The sequence below is a fragment of the Rattus norvegicus genome, chromosome 11 (assembly GCF_021556685.1).
Source record: "Rattus norvegicus strain SHRSP/BbbUtx chromosome 11, alternate assembly SHRSP_T2T, whole genome shotgun sequence".
In the NCBI taxonomy this organism is placed as follows: domain Eukaryota; kingdom Metazoa; phylum Chordata; class Mammalia; order Rodentia; family Muridae; genus Rattus; species Rattus norvegicus.
Window position 1 is genome coordinate 98,663,116 of NC_141544.1, and position 22,676 is coordinate 98,685,791.

The 22,676-nt window shown below is 40.6% G+C and overlaps 1 protein-coding gene across 14 annotated transcripts in view; it reads right to left on the bottom strand.

The window, feature by feature from the left end:
- The window catches only part of Spidr (scaffold protein involved in DNA repair), a 236,145-nt gene extending 228,446 nt beyond the window's left edge, over positions 1-7,699 (bottom strand). For 7 of the 14 annotated variants that reach the window (XR_015632854.1, XR_015632855.1, XM_087576797.1 and 4 more), the window contains exons 1-3: positions 7,604-7,699; positions 1,787-1,942; positions 1,095-1,161 (exon numbers count right to left, since the gene is read on the bottom strand). Coding sequence is in view for 7 of the 14 variants with exons in the window: in XM_087576794.1 (XP_087432920.1) it covers positions 1,095-1,161; positions 1,787-1,942; positions 7,604-7,636 (256 nt within the window). In the remaining 7 variants the exon portion in view is untranslated. 14 annotated transcript variants of the gene reach the window in all.
- Between the last annotated feature and the right edge of the window lie 14,977 nt (positions 7,700-22,676).

The window sequence follows — 22,676 nt, forward strand, 5'->3', positions numbered from 1 at the left end:
GGTTGAGAACTGCTGAATCAGATTCTATGATTAAAATAAACCTAGTAAGTGGTAATGGTGGCACAGAAATTGGAGTGAACAAGCAGCTTGAGACCCATGCCTCACGGGCCAGGAACCAGAGGCCAGATAGCCCAGAGACAAGACCGTCATATAACAGTCATCAGAGAGGCTCTATCTAGCAATTGATGGGGACAGATGCAGAGATCCTGCACGGGTCTGACCTAGTCCCTCTGCGTATATGCTATGGTGTGTAGCTTGGTCTTCTTGTGGGACTCCTAAAAAGGAAAGCAGCGGCTATCTCTGACTCCACTGCCTGCTTTGGGACTCTTTTCTTCCTACTGGGTGGCCTCTCCCACCGTTAATATGAAGGAAGATAGCTAGGATTATTGCAGCTTGACATGCCATGTTTGATTGATATCCCTGGGAGGCCTGACCTTTCCTGAAGGAAAATAGAGGAGGAATGGATGGGGGTTGGGAGGAGAGACAGAAAGGAGAGGAGAAAGGGAAACTGTGGTTGGGATATAATATATGAAAGAATAAATTTAAAAATTATTAAAAAAAAAAAGAGTAAACCCAGTAAGGGTACTGAAAATGTAACTAATCACCAACAAGACCTGGAAGACTTGAGTAGATTGTGATTGAGATGAATCAAAAATATCTTCTATATTCATTGCTTTTAACTTTGAATATACAAACTATCCAAACTGACATTTTAAAAAGGTTTTTTTAAAAATCACTGAAAAGGGCTGGAGAGATGGTTCAGCGGTTAAGAGCACCCGACTGCTCTTCCAGAGGTCATGAGTTCAAATCCCAGCAACCACATGGTGGCTCACAACCATCTGTAATGGGGTTGGGTGTGTCTGAAGACAGCTACAGTGTACTTATATATATAAATAAATAAATAAATCTTTAAAAAAAAAAAATCACTGAAAAATAGCCCTAGGCTCATTGTCAATAAATCAATGTGTTAGGTTTTGGGAATTTAGTTAGGTGGGAGAATGCCTGCATACAAGTCTAAGACCCCAAAGTTTGGTCTCCAAACTAAGAGGTTAAAAAAAAAAAACAAAAAAAAAAAAAAAAAACACAATTGTTACCTGTCTTTGGTCTTGGAGGTAATTCCAGGTTCTTTTCAGTAATATCTGTCTTTTCGCTTGCTAATGGCTGCAGGCAAAATAATAATAAAAATAATTTAACTTACACGATTCATGTGGAAAAGGCTAAACATTACCAATACTATTTGTAAAATACTCAGTATTAAATTACACTCTCCTTGACAACACAGCCCTCTGCATTTTTTTTTACTATTTGCCAAATGAGTATCCCTAAAACATGTAGCCCTTAGAGACATGCAAATTTGTTTTCATATTTTTCAGTACTCTAAGCTGAACTGTTGAAACATTTCACACAATAGTCAATGTCAATGACTACCACTTATCACTACTTTCAATCATACTATCTTAGTTTATAAAAGTGTGCCGTTATAATTCACAACATATATAAAAATTGACTGGAACTAGACTGACAAGAGATTCTGAACATACACACATTTCATAAGTACACTCTTTACAAAGTGAACTCAATTTCATACCTGACAGCATTCTTGCTGTGCAAAGATCCTACAGAGACTAAGGAAGAAAATACTAACTTGGTAAAATTATTAAAGGAATTCAAAGCATGAAAGAGAAAAGTAGTGCTTTGAAAGATAAGAGAATTCCAAAGAAACTAGCTACAACAGGCTAGATACTCAGGACCTTCTGCATTCATGCCATTTTTATAGCTCTCTTACCAGGGTCTCAGAGGTGTCCTGAAATCCTTCTCCACACTTGAGCCATGCTTTAGAGAGAGAGTCAGTTGCTTTCACTGTCTTGAAATTTGCCCTTCTCAACTGCTGTGACCTCTCTTCTAGAAAAAATGGGTGTTCTATACACCAACTCCTTTTCCTCTGCAGAAGTGATTTTTAAAGAAAAAAAAAACTTTGTTATAATAAATACAATTAGCAATTTAGAACCCTGAAAATGCCTCTGAACCTTAACATGGATATAAATAGCAACTAGATAGTAAAGCCAATCATCTCATGCCGAAAAAAGCATTTGACAAAATACAACACCCCTTCATGTTAAAAGTATTGGAGAGATCAAGAATTCAAGGCTCATACCTAAAATAATAAAAGCAATATACATCAAACTAACAGCCAATATCAAATTAAATGGAGAGATACTTGAAGCAATCCCACTGAAACCAGGGATAAGACAAGTATGCCCACTTCCCCCCTACCCATCCCTGTATCTATTCAATACAATACTCGAAGTTCTAGCCAGAGCAATAGACAACAAAAGGAGATCAAAGGGATACAAACTGGCAAAGAAGTCAAGGGGTCACTATTTGCAGATGACATGATAGTATACATAAGCAACCCAAAAAATTCTACCAGAGATCCTCTACAGCTGATAAACAACTGCAGCAAAGTGACTTGATATAAAAATAACTCAAACAAATTAGTAGCTTCCTTTATACAAATAATAAGCAGGCTGAGAAAGACATTAAGGAAACAACACCCTTCACACTAGTCATAAATAATATAAAATATATTGCGGTAACTCTAACCGAACAAGTGAAAGATTTGTATGACAAAAACTCCAAGTCTCTCAAGAAAAGAAATTGAAGAAGACCTCAGAAAATGGAGAGATCTCCCATGTTCATGGATTGCTAGAATTAACATAGTAAAAATGGCCATCCTACCAAAAACAATCTACAGATTCAATGCAATCCCCATCCAAATTCCAACACAATTCTTCAAAGACATGAAAAGAGCAATTCTCAATTTCATATAAAAAAAAAACAGGATAGCAAAATAATTTTTAACAATAAAAGAACTTCCAGTGGGAATCACTATCCCTGACCCCAAGCTATACTATAGAGCAATAGTGATAAAAACTGCATGGTGTTGGTACAGAGCCAGACGGGTCGACCAATGGAATAGAACTAAAGACCCAGAAATAAAACTACTCCTGATCTTTGACAAAGAAGCCAAAAATATACAATAAAAAAAAAAAGAAAGCATCTTCAATAAATGGTGCTGGTCTAACTGGCAGTTGGTACATAGAAAAATAAAAATAGATCCATATTTGCCACCTTGCACAAAGCTCAAGTCCAAGTGAATCTAGGACCTCAACATAAATCCTGATACATTGACTCTATCTAATAGAAGAGAAAGTGGGAAAGAGCCTCAAACTCATGGGGCGGGGGGTTCTAAGTAGAACTCCAATGGCTCAGGCCCTAATATCAAGAATTGATAAATAGAACCTCATGAAACTGAAAAGCTTCTATAAGGCAAAAGACATAGTCAATAGGACAAATCAGCAACCTACCTCTATAGATTGAGAAAAAAATCTTCACTAACCCCACATCCGATAGAGGGCTAATATCCAAAATATGTAAAGAACTCAAGATGCTAACCTCCAAAGTAACAAAACACCTAGTCGAAAATGGGCTATAGAGCTAAACAGAGAATTCACAACAGAAGGATCTCAAATGGACAAGAAGCACTTGCTCAAAGTCCTTAGTGATCAGGAAAATACAAATTAAAACGACCCTGAGATTCTACCTTACACCAATCATGATGGCTAAGATCAAAAACTCAGGTGACAGCACATGTTGGCAAGGATGTAGAGAAAAAGAAACATTCCTCCATTACTGGTGGGACTGCAAACTGGTATAACCACTCTAGAAATCAGTCTGGAGGTTCCTCAGAAAATTGGAAATACATCTATCTGAAGACTCAGCTATACCACTCTTCGGCATAAACCCAGAAGATGCCCCACCATGCCACAGGGGCACATGTTCCACTATGTTCATAGCGGCCTTATTTGTGATAGCCAGAAGCTGGAAACAACCCAGATGTCCCTCAACTGAAGAATGGATACAGAAAATGTGGTTCATTTACACAATAGAATACTATTTAGCTATTAAGAATGAGGGCACCATAAGTTTTGCAGGCAAATGTATGGAACTAGAAAATATCATCTTGAATGAAATTACTCAGACCCAAAAGGACATCCATGGTATGTACTCACTAATAAGTGGATATTAACCAAAACCTCACAGAATACCCAGGATACAATCCCCAGAACTAAAGATTAACAAGCCAAAGGGCCCAAGTGAAGATGGTCAATCCCACTTGGGAGGGGAAAGAAAGCAATCATGTGGGGCAGAGGAGGGAAGGACCTGGGGAGGAAAAGGGACAGGGAGGGGAGAAGGGGAACATGATCAGGTACTGGGGGGTGGGGGAACAGAAGTGAAGCCCTGAATGCAAACAGGCAACTTCAGAAAGTAGGAGGTGGTGGGACCCTCTAGAATGTACCAGAGACCTGATTGGTGAGAGACACTCAGGACTCAGCTAGGGAACCTTAGATGAAATGCCAAACAGTGGGGAGAGAGAACTTGTAGAGTCCACCTCCACTAGAAAGACAGGACATCAAGTAGAGGGATGGAGATGCCATCCTACAGCCATTATAAAGATCCACCAAACTTCTATCTAAACAGCTTTCTTTCTTCCCTATGCTCCTATTGTCTAAAATTAACCCTATTCTAATAGAACTCAATCCTTCTAGAACAGTGAGAGACTCTTAACTTTCTGATAGCTCCTTCTCTTCTGCCTTCTTGAAAATCAAAAGCCATACTTCAGTTCAAATGAAAGTTCACACTATGTAAATAATGTCTACCAAGTGATAGCCATCGAGCAAGAGGCACTTATCAAAAAGATCTGCTGATGAGAACTGGAAGTGGTGTTGGAGACGGCCTGGCCAGTTTTATGTCAACTTCATACAAGCTATGGATATCCGAGAAGGAACCTCAATTAAGAAAAAAGCCTACATAAGATCAGGCTGTAGGCAAACCTGTCTGGCATTTTCTTAATTAGTGATTAGAGGGGGAAGGCCCAGCCAATTGTGCAAGGTGAGACTCCTAGGCTGTTGGTCCTGGTTTTTATGAGAGTAGGCTGAGCATGCCGTGAGGAGCAAGTCAGTAAGCAGCACTCCTCCATGGCCTCTGGGTCAGATCCTGCCTCTAAGCTCCTGCCCTGCTTAAGTTCCTGTCCTGACTTCTTTTGATGATGCACTGTGATATTTCCATATAAACCTTTCCTCCCAAAGTTGCTTTTGGTCACGGTGTTTCATCACAACAATAGTAATCCTAAGTCAGAAGGTGCCATCAAAAAAAGGTCATGTTCCTTATTGCTCTTATATATAATCTTTAAAAGTCTATCCTTACTCTTTAAATGTGCTCACATTTTACTGTAGGATGCACATCTCACAAGAGTATCATTAGTTTAGAAATATCTCTCTGGCTGTTATTTAGGTTAATAATATCTTGTCAAGACCTCTATGACCAGGAAGTTGAAGAACTGAAGCTGATATTCAAAATTTCTAATCAGGGTATTTCTCCACATTTCTTCACACTAGAACACTTGCAAGTTCATCAGATATTTACTGGTAATGGCGGTTGCTCTAAGCAGCATAAATTGGAGACATCATTCCTAATTGTATTTATTCTACGGAATCAAAAGCATAGACACAAATAATCCCAAATCTAGTCATGAAACTGTTAAGAATGAAACACACAAAATTCCGTCGGTATACAAAAGAAAGCGCCTGAGAATGAGAGGGAAAAGGCAGGCTTTGCTACCTGCAATAAGCAGAAGTGGGGGAGGAGGGGGATTATTTCAAATCAAGAATATGAGCAAACACCAAGTCAAAAAGAACAATAACAACAAGTCTAACTTACCTGAGGATAAATAACAAGAGCTATAAACTTTGGAAAGTGTGAAAGATAGCATGAACACAAAGCAAGATCTGAGAGACGACCTGAGCATAAAATCCTAATTTCTTTTTACTTGACTGCTGTGTATATTGGGCAAATCACTTAACCTCCTGCTAGGACTCACTTTCATCATCCATAAAATGAGACAAAAAAATATCTTCTTCAAAGGATTGAGAAAAGGATTAAATGAAGCTTGATGTGGTGGCTGGCATTTAGAATCCCAGCAATGGGAAGGTAGAGGTAGGATGAACACTGCAGGTCTCAGGACAGCCTCATCTACATACTAATTTCCAAATCTGCCATAAGCCCTGTTCCCTCCACCAACAGCAAATTAATTAGATAATTAATTAGATACTAGCTAATTAATTAAATGAAAACCAGGTGTGGTGGCATATGCTACTTGTAATCCCAGTAATTGAAATGTAGATCCATAATGATGAGTTCTAGGTCACTAAACAGTGAATTCGGAGCCAGCCTGTGTTATATGAGCCTGATTCACTTGCTGTTGACAAAGTTGTGAGACACCCTACGGAAATTACAAACTGAAACTTACCAACCCCCACCTCAGTGAACTCGGGAGAAGACTCTGGGAAACAACCATAAGGTTAAGCTATACTCAGAATCTTGATAGCCATACTTGTTGAAAGCTGCTTCACTTTTGAAGCAATCTTTACATAACAATTAAGTAGCACAACTACTGAAAAGAAAAACTATTGAAAAATAATAAAATGAAGAGGGCAGAAAGAAATAACAAAAACAACAGATTTCTAAGTTAGGAAAAATCGTTAGGGCCTGGTAAACTAAACAAATAATTTCATAATACATTGTTTATACAGTTGTGACAGCTAAAATCAATGTAAAAGACTCCAGGGCAAGTTCTTAAAGTTGAGAAAAAGCACAGTCAAAATTTGGAGCTGGGCAGTAAGGAAAATTAAATAAGCATCTATGAAGGTGAATTAGGACTTTAGGGACGCTTAAATAAATGTATACTGGTGGCAAGGGTATCGAGGGCTGCAATAATTAATTTATGTTAGATTTAGAAATGTTTTAATTCCTTGGGTTTTTTTTTTCACATTTTAGTCTTTCTGAAATAATTAGTCTTTTAAGTTATACGTGCTTTAACTCCCTAAATCAGCCACAAAGTTCGCAGTGTGGTCTTTCAGGGCTGCGAAATAAGAAAGAATGGTACTGCTAAAGGAATTGAAGCATTTAGTGAAATAAAGAGCAAGCCAAGGTATGAGGCACCGTTTGCTGTTCTAAATTTTAAGTATTACGAAGCAAACATCTGTAAGTGAGAATCTTTGAAAAGGCAAATATCCAAGAGGCACACAATGACGGAGAAATGAAAAGGATCACTTAAACATCCACCCTGTAACAGTTCCTACACTCCGTGCCTACAGTACACAGAGACCGCGGGAGCCACCGGAGAAACACATCCTCTTAGAAAGTTTGGGCGGGAAAGCAAAGTGTAATGAAAGATGCCTGGAGCGAGTCAGAAGAGATTCTCCAATACCCACTACACTCTTAGTGTGTTGAGCAACAGAATAAAACGGAGGCAAGTGAACTGCCAGGCGCCAGCTCACACACTCTTTCCGAAGGTTTCCAGAACCACTCAGCGCAGACCTGGGCAGAGCCAGAGAAACCAGCCCAGTCCGACGAGCCACCAACGGGCTCGGGCCGATCAGACTGGGCGCACCAGCTCCCTTCACGCGACTAGGGGCAGGGGTGAGAAGCCCACGGAGGTTGCGCGCCGGCCCTCTGCTTCCAAAGCAACAGCACGTCGTACCTTGGACACGCCGGGGCGGCGGGTTCCAGACATGTTTTACAAGCACCGTCCGCCCCTCTCACTCTCAGCCCCTTCCGGAAGCCATTCCCTCCCTCCGGAAGCCCCGCCCCCTTACCTCCGAAGGCGCCTCCCCCAGAGCCGCCCCTTCCCGCGCCCCGCCCCTTCCCGCGCCCCGCCCCTTCCCGCGCCCCGCCCCTTCCCGCGCCCCGCCCCTTCCCGCGCCCCGCCCCTTGTGAAAGCCCAGTCTCGAGTTCCACAGAATCAAGCTGTAGGGTCTGCTGTTGTAGGCTCATCCTCTCCCTCTGGGGAGCCTGGGAATTTGATCTACAGGTCACCCGCTCTCCCAGGTAAGCAAGACCTTAGAGATGTTCTATTTCAAATTGTGTTTTGTAGAGCAACACTGGGCCATAAAATAAGACCCCCCAAATAAACTAGAATTCAATAATTATTGTAATTAGTAATAAAACATAAGTAAGCCAGGGAAATGAATAGTACTTCCCTACCTAATGAGGAATTCTTAAATATCAAATTCATAAATATCAAGAGCAAAGAGTTTAGCGGATGTGTTATGAAGTAGATTTCACATACTGTAGATCTAAGGAAAAGCCAGAGAGCTTACATTCTTAACTTTCTAGATGCTGGTTCAGAGATTACTTTAATTTGGAAGATGAATTCGTTCTTTGGATGTTTTGGATCTGTTTGGCGGCAGATGGCACTGCAATGTGAGTAGAAACCATAGGTGCTGGGCAACTTCTTTGTGTAACTTCTTGTGCCTTCAGACCTGCTCGGGTCCTGGTCGCATATATACCACTTCCATTTGACTGTAGATTGATGCTGTGCATGCTCTACTTTAAGACTTGGTGGGTCAGATAACAGTAAGCACACGATGGGCAGTTCAAGTCACATACAGATGACAGTAGAGCCTGGCTCCAAAATCTCAATACTCTCTCCTGTGATTCACTCATGGGACCCTGACGAAGGCTCCAAACAGCAGCCCTATCTGCTACTGAGACCTTAAGTACCATTGGTTCTGCTGGGTCATGTGGTCCAGTTGTGGATCAGGCTGCAATGTGGCCTGTATCCATTGAAAAGCCTTCTGTTCCAAGCCCTGCACAAGGCCTGAACTCACAAAGCAGCTTTCTGAGTCACTTTGTATATGGGCTGGAATCAGACCTCAAGTGAGGAATGTGCTGCGTCCAGAATCTAAACGGGCCCACTAAACAGTGTATGTGCCTCTTTCCTGGTGGTGGGAGGGGCCAAGTAATAAGTTATCCTTCGGGGCTGGGGATTTAGCTCAGTGGTAGAGCGCTTACCTAGGAAGCGCAAGGCCCTGGGTTCGGTCCCTAGCTCCGAAAAAAAGAACCAAAAAAAAAAAAAATAATAATAAGTTATCCTTCACCTTAGAAGTAATATCTCTACATGCCCTACTCCGCTGAATTCCTAAGAATTTCACTAAGATATCAGTTAATAACCTTGAATTTTGGTTCGATTTATTTTCCTACCCTATGATGCACATAAGTGTTACCGACAAATCCAGAGTGGCTGCTACCTCCTGCCCACCTGGTTCAATCAGCATAATGTTCAGTATAGTGAGCCAAATGTGTTATTTTGTGTAAAACAATTGGGATTCCTTCTAAGGGGGCTTTAGAGTTAATACATCCTTGAGGTAAAACAGTAACTATACTGTTGGCCTTGTCAGCTGAAAGCAAGTTCCTTCTGGTGGTCCTTATAATCAGGTACCAGGAAAAAAAGGATTTGCTAGAGCAATAGCTGCATACCATGTACCAGGAGAGATGCTCATCTGATCAAGGTAAAGACAGCACATCATCTATGCAGCTACAATCAGAGTCACTACCTGAGTGAAATTTCAATATCCAAGTATCATTCTCCATGATTTATCTGTCTCCTGCATGGGACAGGTAGAAGTGTTAAAGGGAGATGTGGTGGTAACTATGACCCTTGCATCTTTCAAGTTCTTTCTGAAATTCCTCCAGGGGGGCAATACTGTTTTTTAATTCAGTATTTTCCTGGAGTAGAGACAACTCTAAAGTCTTCCCTTGGCCTTTCCAACCATAATAGCCCTTACTTCACAGATCAGGGAACCAATGTGAGAATTCTACCAACTTCTAAGGATGGAGATATATATATATCACCAAACATACATTCTGAGTCTGGAGAAATAACCACAGGATGAGTTCAGGGACCGGCTCAACCTACTACTGTGAGTCAGACTTCAGCCAAAACTCCATTTATCACCTGACATCCATAAGCCCTTACCTTATCTTGAGGGTCACAAAGTTTCCTAGGATCATGGAGAATCACAGTCAACTCAGAACTAGTAATCTTTAAACCCTGAAAAGTATAATTGATTCCTTTCCCCAGTGTAGAGTTATCCTCATAAAATGACCTGAGAAAAGCTTACAGAAAACTTTTAGGTATTTTATCAAGGTTGTTCCTAGGATAACCTGGCTACCCCTTTATTCAAGGGGTCCTGGGTCTGCCAAATGGATCAAGTCTAGAAATTGTTTCATAAGCAAGACCCCCTTTGCCATGATTTCGTATCACCTTTCTTTCATTTGTTTGAAAACTTTTTTGCTTATACAGATCTAATCAAAATTCAATAGGTTTCTTATCCATTTCATGCTTGGAAACACCATGATTGATTAGCTAGCACTGCATGCCCATATGACTCATGCTAACATAAAATTCTCTTTGCTTGGGCAAGCCATTATGGGTTAGGCTATATATATAATATATATTATATATATTTTTCTGTCTGTCTGTGTCTGTGTCTGTGTCTGTGATTTGTTAGAACCACTTTCAGGCTTCAGTCCATCTTATCCAACAAAAAATAGCTGTGAATGGAACATCCAAGAATCTAGTAGTTTTATTATTTCAAAACTAGCCAGATAACTCAATGACTGGGTGAAGAATTGCCTGTCCTAATCTTATCAACTAACTCTTTCCATCTTCCTTGGCCTCCTCTGGAGGTGAAGGTTACAAACTCTAGTGGCCCCAAGATCTACGTGTCTGGTTCTGCTTCCTTGATCCAAAACCTCATCTGCAAAAGCTTTCTCCTGTCTTCCTCCTCTTCCTCCTGGGACCCGGAAGTCCCACCTTTCCCCGTTTGCCCAGTAATTGGCTTCTGCCTCTTTTATTGACATAATAAAGAACCATTTAGGGAAACTTCTCCCCCTACAAAATTCTCACTTGAATTTTTATCCTGACCTTTTTGAAAGACTCTAACTTCCAAGCACATGTGAATAGAAATATTGGGCCATTCACTTATCAGTCATAATCTTCTAATCATGTGTACTCTTTACCAAGGAGTGTGCTTTCTATGTCTATTTCAGCACAGAGTTTAGGTATTGACATCTCTAGCTGATCTTTTGCCAAGGCAGCTTTGTGTTATAGTTAACTGTTTTTGAAGCCCTGATGTGCCACATCTGAAGCATGACACAGGCCTCCCAAATTTTTAACAGTTGGTGAGCATGTCCAACTGTCTTACAGTGTCAGAAGACAACATCCAACACTGTTACAGTTAGGGGTGTTGGCGGGGGTGGGAGGGCTCAGGAGAGTTGAATTTTTGTCTCAGGCTGCAAATGCAAAGAACTGCTTAGAGCAATGTCTGCCTTGGCAGCCCAGGGCTGTCAATTTTAACAATTTCCTTCCTCTTACTGGGCCCTAGCTTCTGACACACTCATTTTGTAACTTCACAAAAGCATTTATTTTGTTTCTGAACAATTTACCAAGTAAGTATGCCACTGGCCTGAGAATGCTTCTAAGATTCTGGACAATATTATTTTCCACCTGTGGTTGCTCTCAGCTTCATGTTCATGATATTCAAACTAGGAACGCTACAGTAAACATCTTCTAAGCCCTCTATCCCCACACAGACATTCTTTTGAGCATCCCAAACTCTCTAGACAACTGGTCAGTTATCAGGAGCCAGGCAGCACAAACTGTGAATATCAGGATAGTGGGCCTGGCCAGCAAAGCACACAGTCAGGAGTGGAGTCTCCTCTTCAGGTCACCAAGGTGAGTTACCCTTCTCTGCTGTGAGGCAACTCGAACTGCTGATGCCCAGAGCTGCTTCTCTGTAGTGACCTGGCCAGCTCTGAGTTGGGGCCAACTCCATGTATTTCCAGATACTAGAGGACACGGGAGCAGAATTACACCAGCAGGCAACTGTCCTGACAGTGATGCGCAAATCACTAGACATCTGCTCCTGAAATCGACTTTATACAGAGACACCCGTTGTGTCATATGACATTGGATCCTGGGATTGGCTTTTTGACTATGCTATCATGAGTAGTGTAGGAAGGAGGCAAGGAAAAGCCATATAATTTAGGGTCACAAGGTCACAGGGTTTTGATTGATGGGAACGAAACATTTTCTGGGAGTGGCAAATGAAAAGGAGACCCCAAGGGATATCCTGCTGCTAAGCCCAGAGGAAAATATTTACAGGTCAATAAAACAGAGGCCAGAGGTCAATTAGACTTGTTCTGTCTAGCTAGCCAAAATAGATTAAGTCATAGCTGACCATCCTGCACCCGTACATGAGCTCATTATGGTATTTTCTTTTATAAGCCTACCACGAAAAATTTTTTGGGTCACAGCCTCAGCTCCAAAGACTGATCGTTCAGTGTGTGTTCAATAAATCATCCTCGCCTGAGATTGGTGTTTGTGTGGTTTGTGGGGTGACTCATAGGCCCCAACAGTTACTAGTTGCCCCTTTTCCCCAGTAAGGATAGATGAGGATGAAACATAGTTTCTGATCAGTTACTGAGTTCATTTCCCAAGTCCATCATCATTTCAACGCTTTTAGCTCTTTTTGTCTCAGGAGTTCCCTTTCCGCCTGAGGCTCAACACTAACAAACCTGTGTCTATCTCAAGAAGGTGGGGAAAAGAACCTCCATCCATGTGTGTTGAGATCGTGTGACCTCCTAGTGAGTACAGGGACAGCTCAATTTAGGGTCCCATTCTGGTTCTACAGCAACCACTGCTTTCCTGCAAAGGGTTTGGCAGCTTCCCTCAGAGGCTGGAGATTTTCGAAGGATTAGAAACATATCCAAATGAAGCTTTCCCCTACAAGAGCACAGAAGGCTTATCAGAGTGAGAACAGCCCCAGCTTGTTAGGAAAACAACTCGGGATATTCTGGACTTGTTGAAGTCCCCTCCTCATATTTGTTTCCGCACAGGAGATTAAAGGATTTTTTTGAAATAGCAAGAGAAGTGCACTGGTACTGACTTCACACGTGAGTGAGATCTAAGCAAAAGAGTCAGTGTGAAGTCCTGTTTCTGTTTCATGTCACCTCACCTTGTCTTGATTTGGCCTCCTTTCTTCCTCCAGAGTTCTACAGTATTTAGGCTGCTGAAACAGAATCCCTAAGATGCTAAACTTACAAACAAAAGGGAATTTATTTTATAGTGATGGGGCTTGCTAAGTACAAATGAGAATCCCAGAGGATTCGGCGTCTGTTGAGGGGCCCACACTGACTCACAAATGGTGCCTTCTCGCTGCTAACACATGAAACCAAAGCAGGATGTACAATTTTTTTTGTAGGTACACTTATCGTCGGTGACTTTTCCAAGAAAGTGACTTTGCTCTAGCAGACAGTCTCCACTAAGCTGTGGTTTAGTCGTTTTGGAGGAGAGATAGATTTAAGTCAAAGCTTCTGATGACCTTACTTTTCCTTAATGTCTCTAGAGGAAGGAGCATTGGTTCCCGTCTTAGTCCTCCGGTTCTGTTGATTCATTATTTCTCTCCATCGCTTCTGTTTACAGATTCTTTACCCAATTTAATAAAATATAGAATACTCCAGGGTGTCATTCACTTAGAACATTGATTCCAAATCTACTCACTGTCCCTTGTCCAGCCATGTTCTTCTCACTGGTCTCATAAGATTATAGCAGACCGTGAAGCTCACTGAGCATATTCTTGAAACTGTCCCCAGAACGCTTGACTTTTCCTTTTCCTCTTATTTGCCCTCCTCCTCCATGGTTTGCAGATGATGCATATAAAGGATAATTACCATTCAAATGTGCTTTTGGGCATATGGGCCAGCTAAGCTACAGATAGATAGTAGACACTCCTTCAACTTCAGGTTGAGATGGTCCCTGCCCATGAGGCATTTGGAATGTCACATATACCCGTTAGCTATACTGATGACATTGTGAAGGAAACAAACATAGTATCTTTGTGGAATCCCTGAAGTCCACTATTCTTACAGCTGGATCTCCCTACTCCATTTTGAAGTCTGATTCATTCCATAGGCTTCTTAGGGGAACATTACAGACATATTGGGAACATGAGAAATACCCAAGATCTAAATGTAGGCTGTACACCATGTAAGTGTGACCAATTAGTTGTTTGTCTGTGGAGCTCAGGTGTTAGTATCCTGATCAGGAGCAGACTTCTTTGTACCTTTTAACCTCACTGGAATGACAAATGCAGGTGGAGCAGATACAGAAGTGACTTCTAAAGGAAGAGGCCATGACTTTGTTTCTTTAGCTGACATTAGTGAGAAAAAAAATTGAGATATTATCATTTTTTATGGTCCAAGTAAAGAACAGAAATGCAGCTCACCTAGTACTTAAATGACTCTTAAAGTGACATTCCATACATCTCAGTTCTGCATGTTATAGCTTTTCTAAAAGTAGGTTTTCTTTAATATTACTCACACACACATTGATTTGCTGTTTTTTTTTTAGAACAAAGAAGAATTTTTAATTCTTCAGTTCTGGAAAGGATGTAAATATATCTTACCCATTTCTGTTTCCTTTTGCCTTCTAGGATATAGGAAAAGGTAGGTGGAGGATTTGTGGTTCTCCTTCCAGCTGGCAACTGTGGTGGGAGGTTATATTGCTACTCAGGCAAAGAGTAGGAATAATCTAGAAAATGAGGCAGGTATAGTTTTTACTCATAGTAATTTTGGATCAGCTTTCATAAGGAAAATTACACCACTGACTTGCTCCTAATAAAAACGTGTAAGTCACTGCTGAAGAATAGCTAATTAAACATTTTATGATGTCAATAAACTTCTGAAAAAATAAGAATTAAATTGGAATTCTTATAACACGGATTTTGAGGCTCACGTTGCCCTTTTCTTGTTGCTTGTTTCTCTCAGAACCAAAGCTTAATAGTAATTTAGCCAGAGAAAGCATCACGAAGTGCTGGGTTAGATTTGCTTTGTTTCTGTCAAGTGAGAAACTACATCTCAACACAATGTTGAAGAAATTTTGTGAATTTTTAGTACTGATGAGAGGCGAAGACTCAGTATGAGAGAACTGTAGAGGGAACAGTACCATTCCTTACAGCCATGATGAAATAAGAAGTCTCAGGTGTCCTCTCTTCGGAAAGAATGAAAAACTGGACAATATAACACATTCCAGTTAGGACACAGGAAATACAACATCACAGTTGAATCCTGAATTGGGGCAAACTTCCTGCTTGATCTGCCCTAAGCAAACTTTGGACCAAAACTAGGGTTAGGAAGAAGGGTTACAAATGAAAAAGAAGTCAAATGTAACTTCTAGATAGAAGGTGCAGCTGTCATTCATGTGTCATGGCAAGAAAGTCTGCAAACAATTCCATAATCAACCTTTAAGATCCTTGAGAAAACATTCAAAGGAAAGAGTGATTGTTTTCTACCTGAAAATTGATCTTTTTCACACAGTATTTTCTGAGTATTGTTTTCTCTCTGTAGTTCCTTCCAGATCCTCACCATTTCCCTACCCACCCAAATCCATACTCTTTATTTCTCTCTCATTACAGTACAAACAGGCATCTAAGAATATTAAAGTAAGATAAAATAAAAACAAACCAAAACAGACAGAAGAAAGAGAACCAAAGAAAAAGAACAAGAAAAATGTATAGGTACACACACACACACACACACACACACACACACACACACACACACACGCGCGCGCGCACTTGTACACAGCAATCCCATGAAAATGCAAAACTAGAGAACCCAATGTAAAAGTAATTTTTACATATGTGCCAGGGACTTCGGACCAGCCCATGTATGCTCTTTGGTTGGTGCCTTAGTCTCTGGGAGACTTGATGACCACGGATGAAGGAAGGAGAACCCTCTTAGAGGCAAAGGGGAGGGGGAGAGGGTGAAGAACTCTAGGGGTGGGGAAGAGGAGGGGAACACTATTTGGGATATAAAAAAATATTTTTTTCAAAAGTAACTCACTCTTCCGTAATAACTGTCTCTGAAGCTTCCTGCCTCTGTCTGCCAACCTACATGGAATCCTGGAAGCTTCTAGACTCTCTACAATCCAATCTAGGCCTAGAATGACTTAAGCCTCTGAGACTTGTTGATGAACAAGCTCACCTTTTTTGTTCTTTCTGAACTGTAGCTGGCTGGTTCTAGCTCAAATGTCTCTTCAAGCTGACTGATTCAACCTGAGTTCTCTCTCAGCCTCTGACTGAATTGCTCTGCTAAGCATCAAACTAACTTAGACAAGATTTTCTAATCTTCTGGTTCTGTCTCATTGTCTTCACCTTGTGCCTAATTTGTTCTCTGCAACTGTCTCTTTATAACTCTGCCAGTAAAACTGCCTTTCTTCCTTCCTTCCTTTCTTTCTTTCTTTCTTTCTTTCTTTCTTTCTTTCTTTCTTTCTTTCTTCCTTTCTTTCTTCCTTCCTTCCTTCCTTTCTTTCTTTTTTCTTTTTCTTTCCCTTCCTTCCTTCCTCTCTTTCTCTCTCTCTTTCTTTCTTTCCCTTCCTCTCTCCCTCCCCCCTCCCTCTCTCTCTCTCTCTTTCTTTCTTTCTTTCTTTCTTTCTTTCTTTCTTTCTTTCTTTCTTTCTTTCTTTCTTTCTTTCTATCCTGCCTATCAAGTAGCTTCACTTTCCTTTCTCTTCTTATGAGAGTTAGACATATCCTATTCTGTCAAATCTTTCTCTGGTTTGTCACTTTTTCTGCCAGTCAATTTAGATCTTACTTTCAAACATGAGTGCTTTCTACTACCAATTAACTTTACCTTTAAAAGTGTGTACTAAGGGCATGTCTGTATTCCGTCCAAAGGTATTAAAAGCTGTGAGCTAACGCTGAACCCCACAACTAGAAACAGGTTTTTCCAGGAAACATCACAATTTAGAGTTTCACACTGTGATCAAATATCCTGCAACAACAACAACAACAGCAACAGCAGCAACAACAACAACAACACACACACACACACACACACACACACACACACACACACACACCACATGTAAAGGACCTGTTAGATAAAAATAAATGAACATAGTGAAAATGATGCCCTGAGAAAGCACTATGAGTCAAAGAACCTCCAAGTCTGCCATTGAGTTCATTTGTGTTTTCTACTCCTGGACTTGGGATCTGTCCTTATCAGTAGTTGTGTACTCACTGGGACTCCATTGGAAAGAACCAACTTTTCATTTGTGAGCAGTTATCAAGTGAAAATAAGTTCTTGGTCAGGGATGGGGGGATTGTGTTCTCTTCCCCTCTCAGCCCTAAGAGTACATCTGTCTTTAACCATGCAGGCCTTTTACATGACACCAAGGTCTCTGTAAGTTCATATGTGCATTGGTTCTGCTGTGTTTACAAAAACATTGTTTCCCAGTGTCCTCTTACATTCTTCCTGCCTCCTCTTCTGCAGAGTTAGTTAAGTGCTGAGGAGAGATATGTGGTAGAAACATCCCATTTTAGCCTGAGTGTTCAAGGTTTCTCATTTTCTGCACAGCTTTTGGCTGGGTGTTTCTTTAATGTTCCCATTCACTGCAGGAGGAAGCTTCTGATGACTAAGCAAGATACTGGTATATGAGATCGCAAAATGTCTTTAGGAATAATATTTTCTTTCTTTTGTTTGGATTTTTGTAAAATTTATATTTCAAATGTTATCCCCTTTCCCAGTTTCCTGTCACAAAACCCCCTATCTAATCCCCTCCCCCCTTCTTCTGTAAGGGTGTTACCCCTTCCAACAACACCTCCGTCCCTCCTCCCTGCCATGACATTCCCCTACACTGGGGAGTCCAGCCATGACAGGACCAAGGGAATCTTCCCACTTCGGTGCCCAAAAAAGCCACCCACTGCTACATATGCAGCTGGATCATGGGTCTGTCCATGTGTACTCTTTGGGTAATGGATTAGTCGCTGAGAGCTCTGGTTGGTTGGTATTGAGATTCTTGTGGGGTTGTGAACCCCTTCAGCTCCTCCAATCCTTTCTCTAACTCCTCCAATGGGGACCCCATTCTCAGTTCAATGGCTAGCTGAAAGCATTTGCCTCTGTATTTGTCATGCTCTAGCAGAACCTCTCAGGAGACAGCTATAGCAGGCTCCAGTCAGTATGCACTTTTTGACATCACAATCAGCAATATTGTCTAGGTTTGGTGGTATACATATATGTATATGTATATGTATATGCATGTATGTGTATATATATATATATATATATATATATATATATATATATATATATATATATATGCTGGATTCCCCAGGTGGGGCAGGCTCTGAATGGTCATTCCTTCAGTCTCTGCTCCAAACTTTGTCTCCATATCTCCCCATATGAATATTTGTGTTCCCCTTTTTAAGAAGGACTGAAGCATCCACACTTTGATTGTCCTTCTTTTTGAGCTTCATGTGGTCTGTGATTGTATCTTAGGTAATTTGAGCTTTTGGACTAATATCCACATAACAGTGAGTGCATACCATGTGTGTTTTTCTGTGAATGGGTTACCTCACTTAGGGTGATATTTTCTAGTTCTATCCATTTGCCTATGAATTTCATGAAGTCATTGTTTTTGATAACTGAGTAGTACACCATTGTGTAAATGTACCACATTTTCTGTATCTATTCCTCTGTTGTGCATCTGGGTTCTTTCCAGCTTCTGGCTATTATAAATAAGGCTGCAATGAACATAGTGGAGCACGTGTCTTTTTTATATGTTGGGGCATCTTTTGGGTATATGCCCAAGAGAGGTATAGCTGGATCCTCAGGCAGTTCAATGTCCAATTTTCTGAGGACGCTCCAGACTGATTTACAGAGTGATTGTACCAGCTTGCAATCCCACAAACAATGGAGGAGTGTTCCTTTTTCTCCACATCCACGCCAGTATCTGTCGTCATCTGAGTTTTTTTAATCTTAGTCATTCTGATTGGTGTGAGGTGGAATCTCAGGATTGTTTTAATTTGCATTTCCCAGAGGACTAAGGATGCTGAACATTTCTTTATGTAAGTCTCAACCATTCAATATTCCTCAGCTGAGAATTCTTTGTTTAGCTCTGCACCCCATTTCTAATAAGGTTATTTGATTCTCTGGAGTCTAATGTCTTGAGTTCTTTGTATATATTGGATATTAGCCCTCTATCAGATGTAGGATTGGTAAAAACCTTTTCCCAATCTGTTGGTTTCCATTTTGTCCTAATGACAATGTCCTTTGCCTTACAGAAGCTTTGCAATTTTATGAGGTCCCATTTGTTGATATTTTTATCTTAGAGCATAAGTCATTGGTGTTTTGTTCAGAAAATTACCCCAGAGGACATGGGTCCAAGTCTCTTCCCCACTTTTTCTTCTATTAGTTTGAGTGTATGCGGTGTTATGTGGAGGTCTTTGATCCACTTGGAATTTAGGTTGGCACAGAGTGATAAGAATGGGTTGATGTGCATTCTTCTACATGCTGACCTCCAGTTGAATCAGCATGATTTATTGGAAATGCTATCTGTTTTCCACCAGATGGTTTTAGTTCCTTTGTCAAAGAACAAGTGACAATAGGGTTCATTTCTGGATCTTCAGTTCTATTCCATTTATCTGCCTGCCTGTCTCTGTATCAGTACCATACAGTTTTTTTTTTATCACTTTTGCTCTGTAATACAGCTTGAGGTCAGGGATGGTGATTCCCCTAGAAGTTCTTTTATTGTTGAGAATAGTTTTTGCTATCCTGGGGTTTTTGTTATTCCAAATCAATTTGCAAATTGCTCTTTCCAACTCCATGAAAATTAAGTTGGAATTTTGAGGGGATTGCATTGAATCTGTAGTTTGTTTTTGGCAAGATGGTCCTTTTTACTATATTAATCCTGCCAATTCATGAGCATGGGAGATCTTTCCATCTTCTGAAATCTTCAATTTCTTTCTTCAAGACTTGAAGTTCTAGTCATACAGATATTTCACTTGCTTGGATAGAGTCACACTGAGGTATTTTATATTATTTGTGATTATTGTGAAGGGTGTCATTTATCTAATTTCTTTCTCAGCCTGTTTATCATTTGTGTAGAGGAAGGCTACTGATTGAGTTAATTTTATATCCAGCCACTTTCCTGAAGTTCACCAGGCTTAGCAGTTCTGTGGTGGAACTTTCCGGGTCACTTAAGTATACTATCATATCATCTGCAAATAGTGATATTTTGACATCTTCCGTTCCAATTTGTATCCTTTTCAACTCCTTTTGTTGTCTAATTGCTCTGGCTAGGACTTCAAGAACTATATTGAATAAGTAGGGAAAGAGTGCCTTTTCTAGTCCCTGATTTTAGTGGGATTGCTTCAAGTTTCTCTCCATTTAGTTTTATGTTGGTTACTGGTTTGCTGAACATTGCTTTTACTATGCTTAGGTATGGGCCTTGAATTCCTGATCTTTACAAGACTTTATCATGAAGAGGTGTTGGATTTTGTCAAATGCTTTCTCAGCATCTAAAGAGATGTTCATGTGTTTTTTTTTTCTTTGAGTTCGTTTATATAGTGGATTACATCGATGGATTCCCGTACATTGAACCATCCCTGCATCCTTGGAATGAAGCCTACTTGATCATGATGGATGATTGTTTTGATGTGTTTTTGGATTTGATTTGTGAGAATTTTATCAAGTATTTTTGTGTCAATATTCATAAGGAAAATTGATCTGAAGTTCTCTTTGTTTGGTTAAGGTATAAGCGTTAATTGTGGCTTCATAGAAGGAATTGGATAGTGTTTCTTCTGTTTCTATTTTGTGGATTATTTTGGATAGTATTAGTATGAGGTCTTCTATGAACATCAGACAGAATTCTGCACTAAACCAGTCTGGTCTTGTGTTTTTTTCGGTTGGGAGACTTTTAATAACTGCTTCTATTTCTTTCGGAGTTATGGGACTGTTTGGTTTATCTGATCCTGATTTAACTTTGGTACCTGGACTCTGTCTAGAAAATTATCCATTTCCTCCAGATTTTCCAGTTTTGTTGAATATAGGTGTACTGGCTAGTTTTGTGTGTCTACTTGACACAAGTTGGAGTTATCACAGAAAAAGTAGCCTCAGTTGTGGAAATGCCTTCATGAGACCCAGCTGTAAGGCATTTTTTCAACGAGTGACCAAGGTGGGAGGACCCAGCCCATTGTGGGTGGTGCTGTCCCTGAGCTAGTGATCTTGGGTTCTATAAGAAAGCAAGCTGAGCAGGCCAGGGGAAGCAAGCCAGTAAGTAACATCCCTCCATGGCCACTGCATCAGCTCCTGCTTCCTGACTTGCTTCAGTTCCAGTCCTGACTTCCTTTGGTGATGAACAGCAATGTGGAAGTGTAAGCTGAATAAACTCTTTCCTCCCCAACTTGCCTCTTGGTCATGATGTTTGTGCCGGAATAGAAACCCTGACTAAGACAAACTGATACCAGGAATGGGGTATTCCTCTGACAACTTGACCATGTTTTTGGGAGAACTGTGAAAGGACTTTGGATCTTTGAGCTAGAAGAACTATTGGGATGGTCAGAGCTTCTGTAGGAGCTTGGAAGATAATGTTGAGAACAGTCTTGAGTAACTGCAGAAAGTAAGGAGAGACCACTGTCAGAATAGGGAGAGTAAGGAGAAGCAGAGAGGGTAATAGCAGGGTACACATTATCTGATATGGAAAATAAAAAAGGGGGGTACTTTAGGGAAGTAGGGGTAACACAACGATAAGTATGCCTGAAAGGTACAAGAAATTATACTATAATGGATTAATCTTTTAAAAACCTAAAGTACATATAATCTGTATGAAAGTACACAAATATAACTTAAATGAAATTTTCCCATCTGTACTGACAGTGCTCCCTCTAAGAGCCAAAGACCACCTAACAAAAACTTCCAATAATCAGGTATGAAAAACCTTCTTTTGAGCTATTGGTCAGGGCTGTCCAAGAAATTCCTAAAACATTACAAGCTATAATGATTGAATTAGGTTGCTCTGCAGAAGCAGGAGATAACTCCCCATTGCCGAAGACACCATGCACTTCAGACACAGGGCCCAGAGTTCCCTGAGCTGGAACTGATCTGGATGTCTCTTCTCCTGAAGATTAGGTTTCCTGGTACCAGAAAGCACCAAGCAAGCTTCCTGAGGAGAGAAGTAACCAATAGTGGTAGCCAGCTATGATGCCTACAAACCACAACAATGACCAAGATGCACAACAATCCCAAGAGGGCAGTTGCGGCATGCATGCCTTGGCAGGGACCAACAGCTTTCTAGCTGGACTTACTTAACAAGAGGAATCTATTCCTGGTACTGGAAACCTAGGCAACTATCCAGAGCTAGTGAGGTCATGCATATTAACCATCATTCAACTGACCTAGCATGGTCCCCAACAACATCTAAACAGTTACTCTTACAGCCTCAGGTAAGTGTAGTCCTTATCCTCATGAAGAGAACTTTCCATGGGACAGATGGAGACTCTATTGATGAAGTTTAGGGTTAAGGCTTGGGTCAGAGTTAGGAACAGTATTAGGGCTAGGCTAGTGTTAGGATTAGGCTTAGTGCTGTTTTCAGGCCCCAGGTTGTTTAAGGATAAGGTTCAGTTTAATGTTCAGGTTTAGGTTAGTATTAGGGCTATGGTTTAGATTATTAATCAGGTTACAATTAGGGATAGTTTTCATGCCAAAGCTTTTAAGAAAGTGATACTGTGAGCTTGTGTAAGGCTGTGAGCATGAGTGTGGGTGAGTGGAATAGTATGTTTGCATGTCTTGATGTGTGTTTGTGTTTCTATAGGAGTATGGTATGGGGTACACGACTTTAAGTGTAGGACCACGTTTCTCTGAGGATGTATTCAGAGGTATAAAAGAGGTGTGTGTGTGTGTGTGTGTGTGTGTGTGTGTGTGAGAGAGAG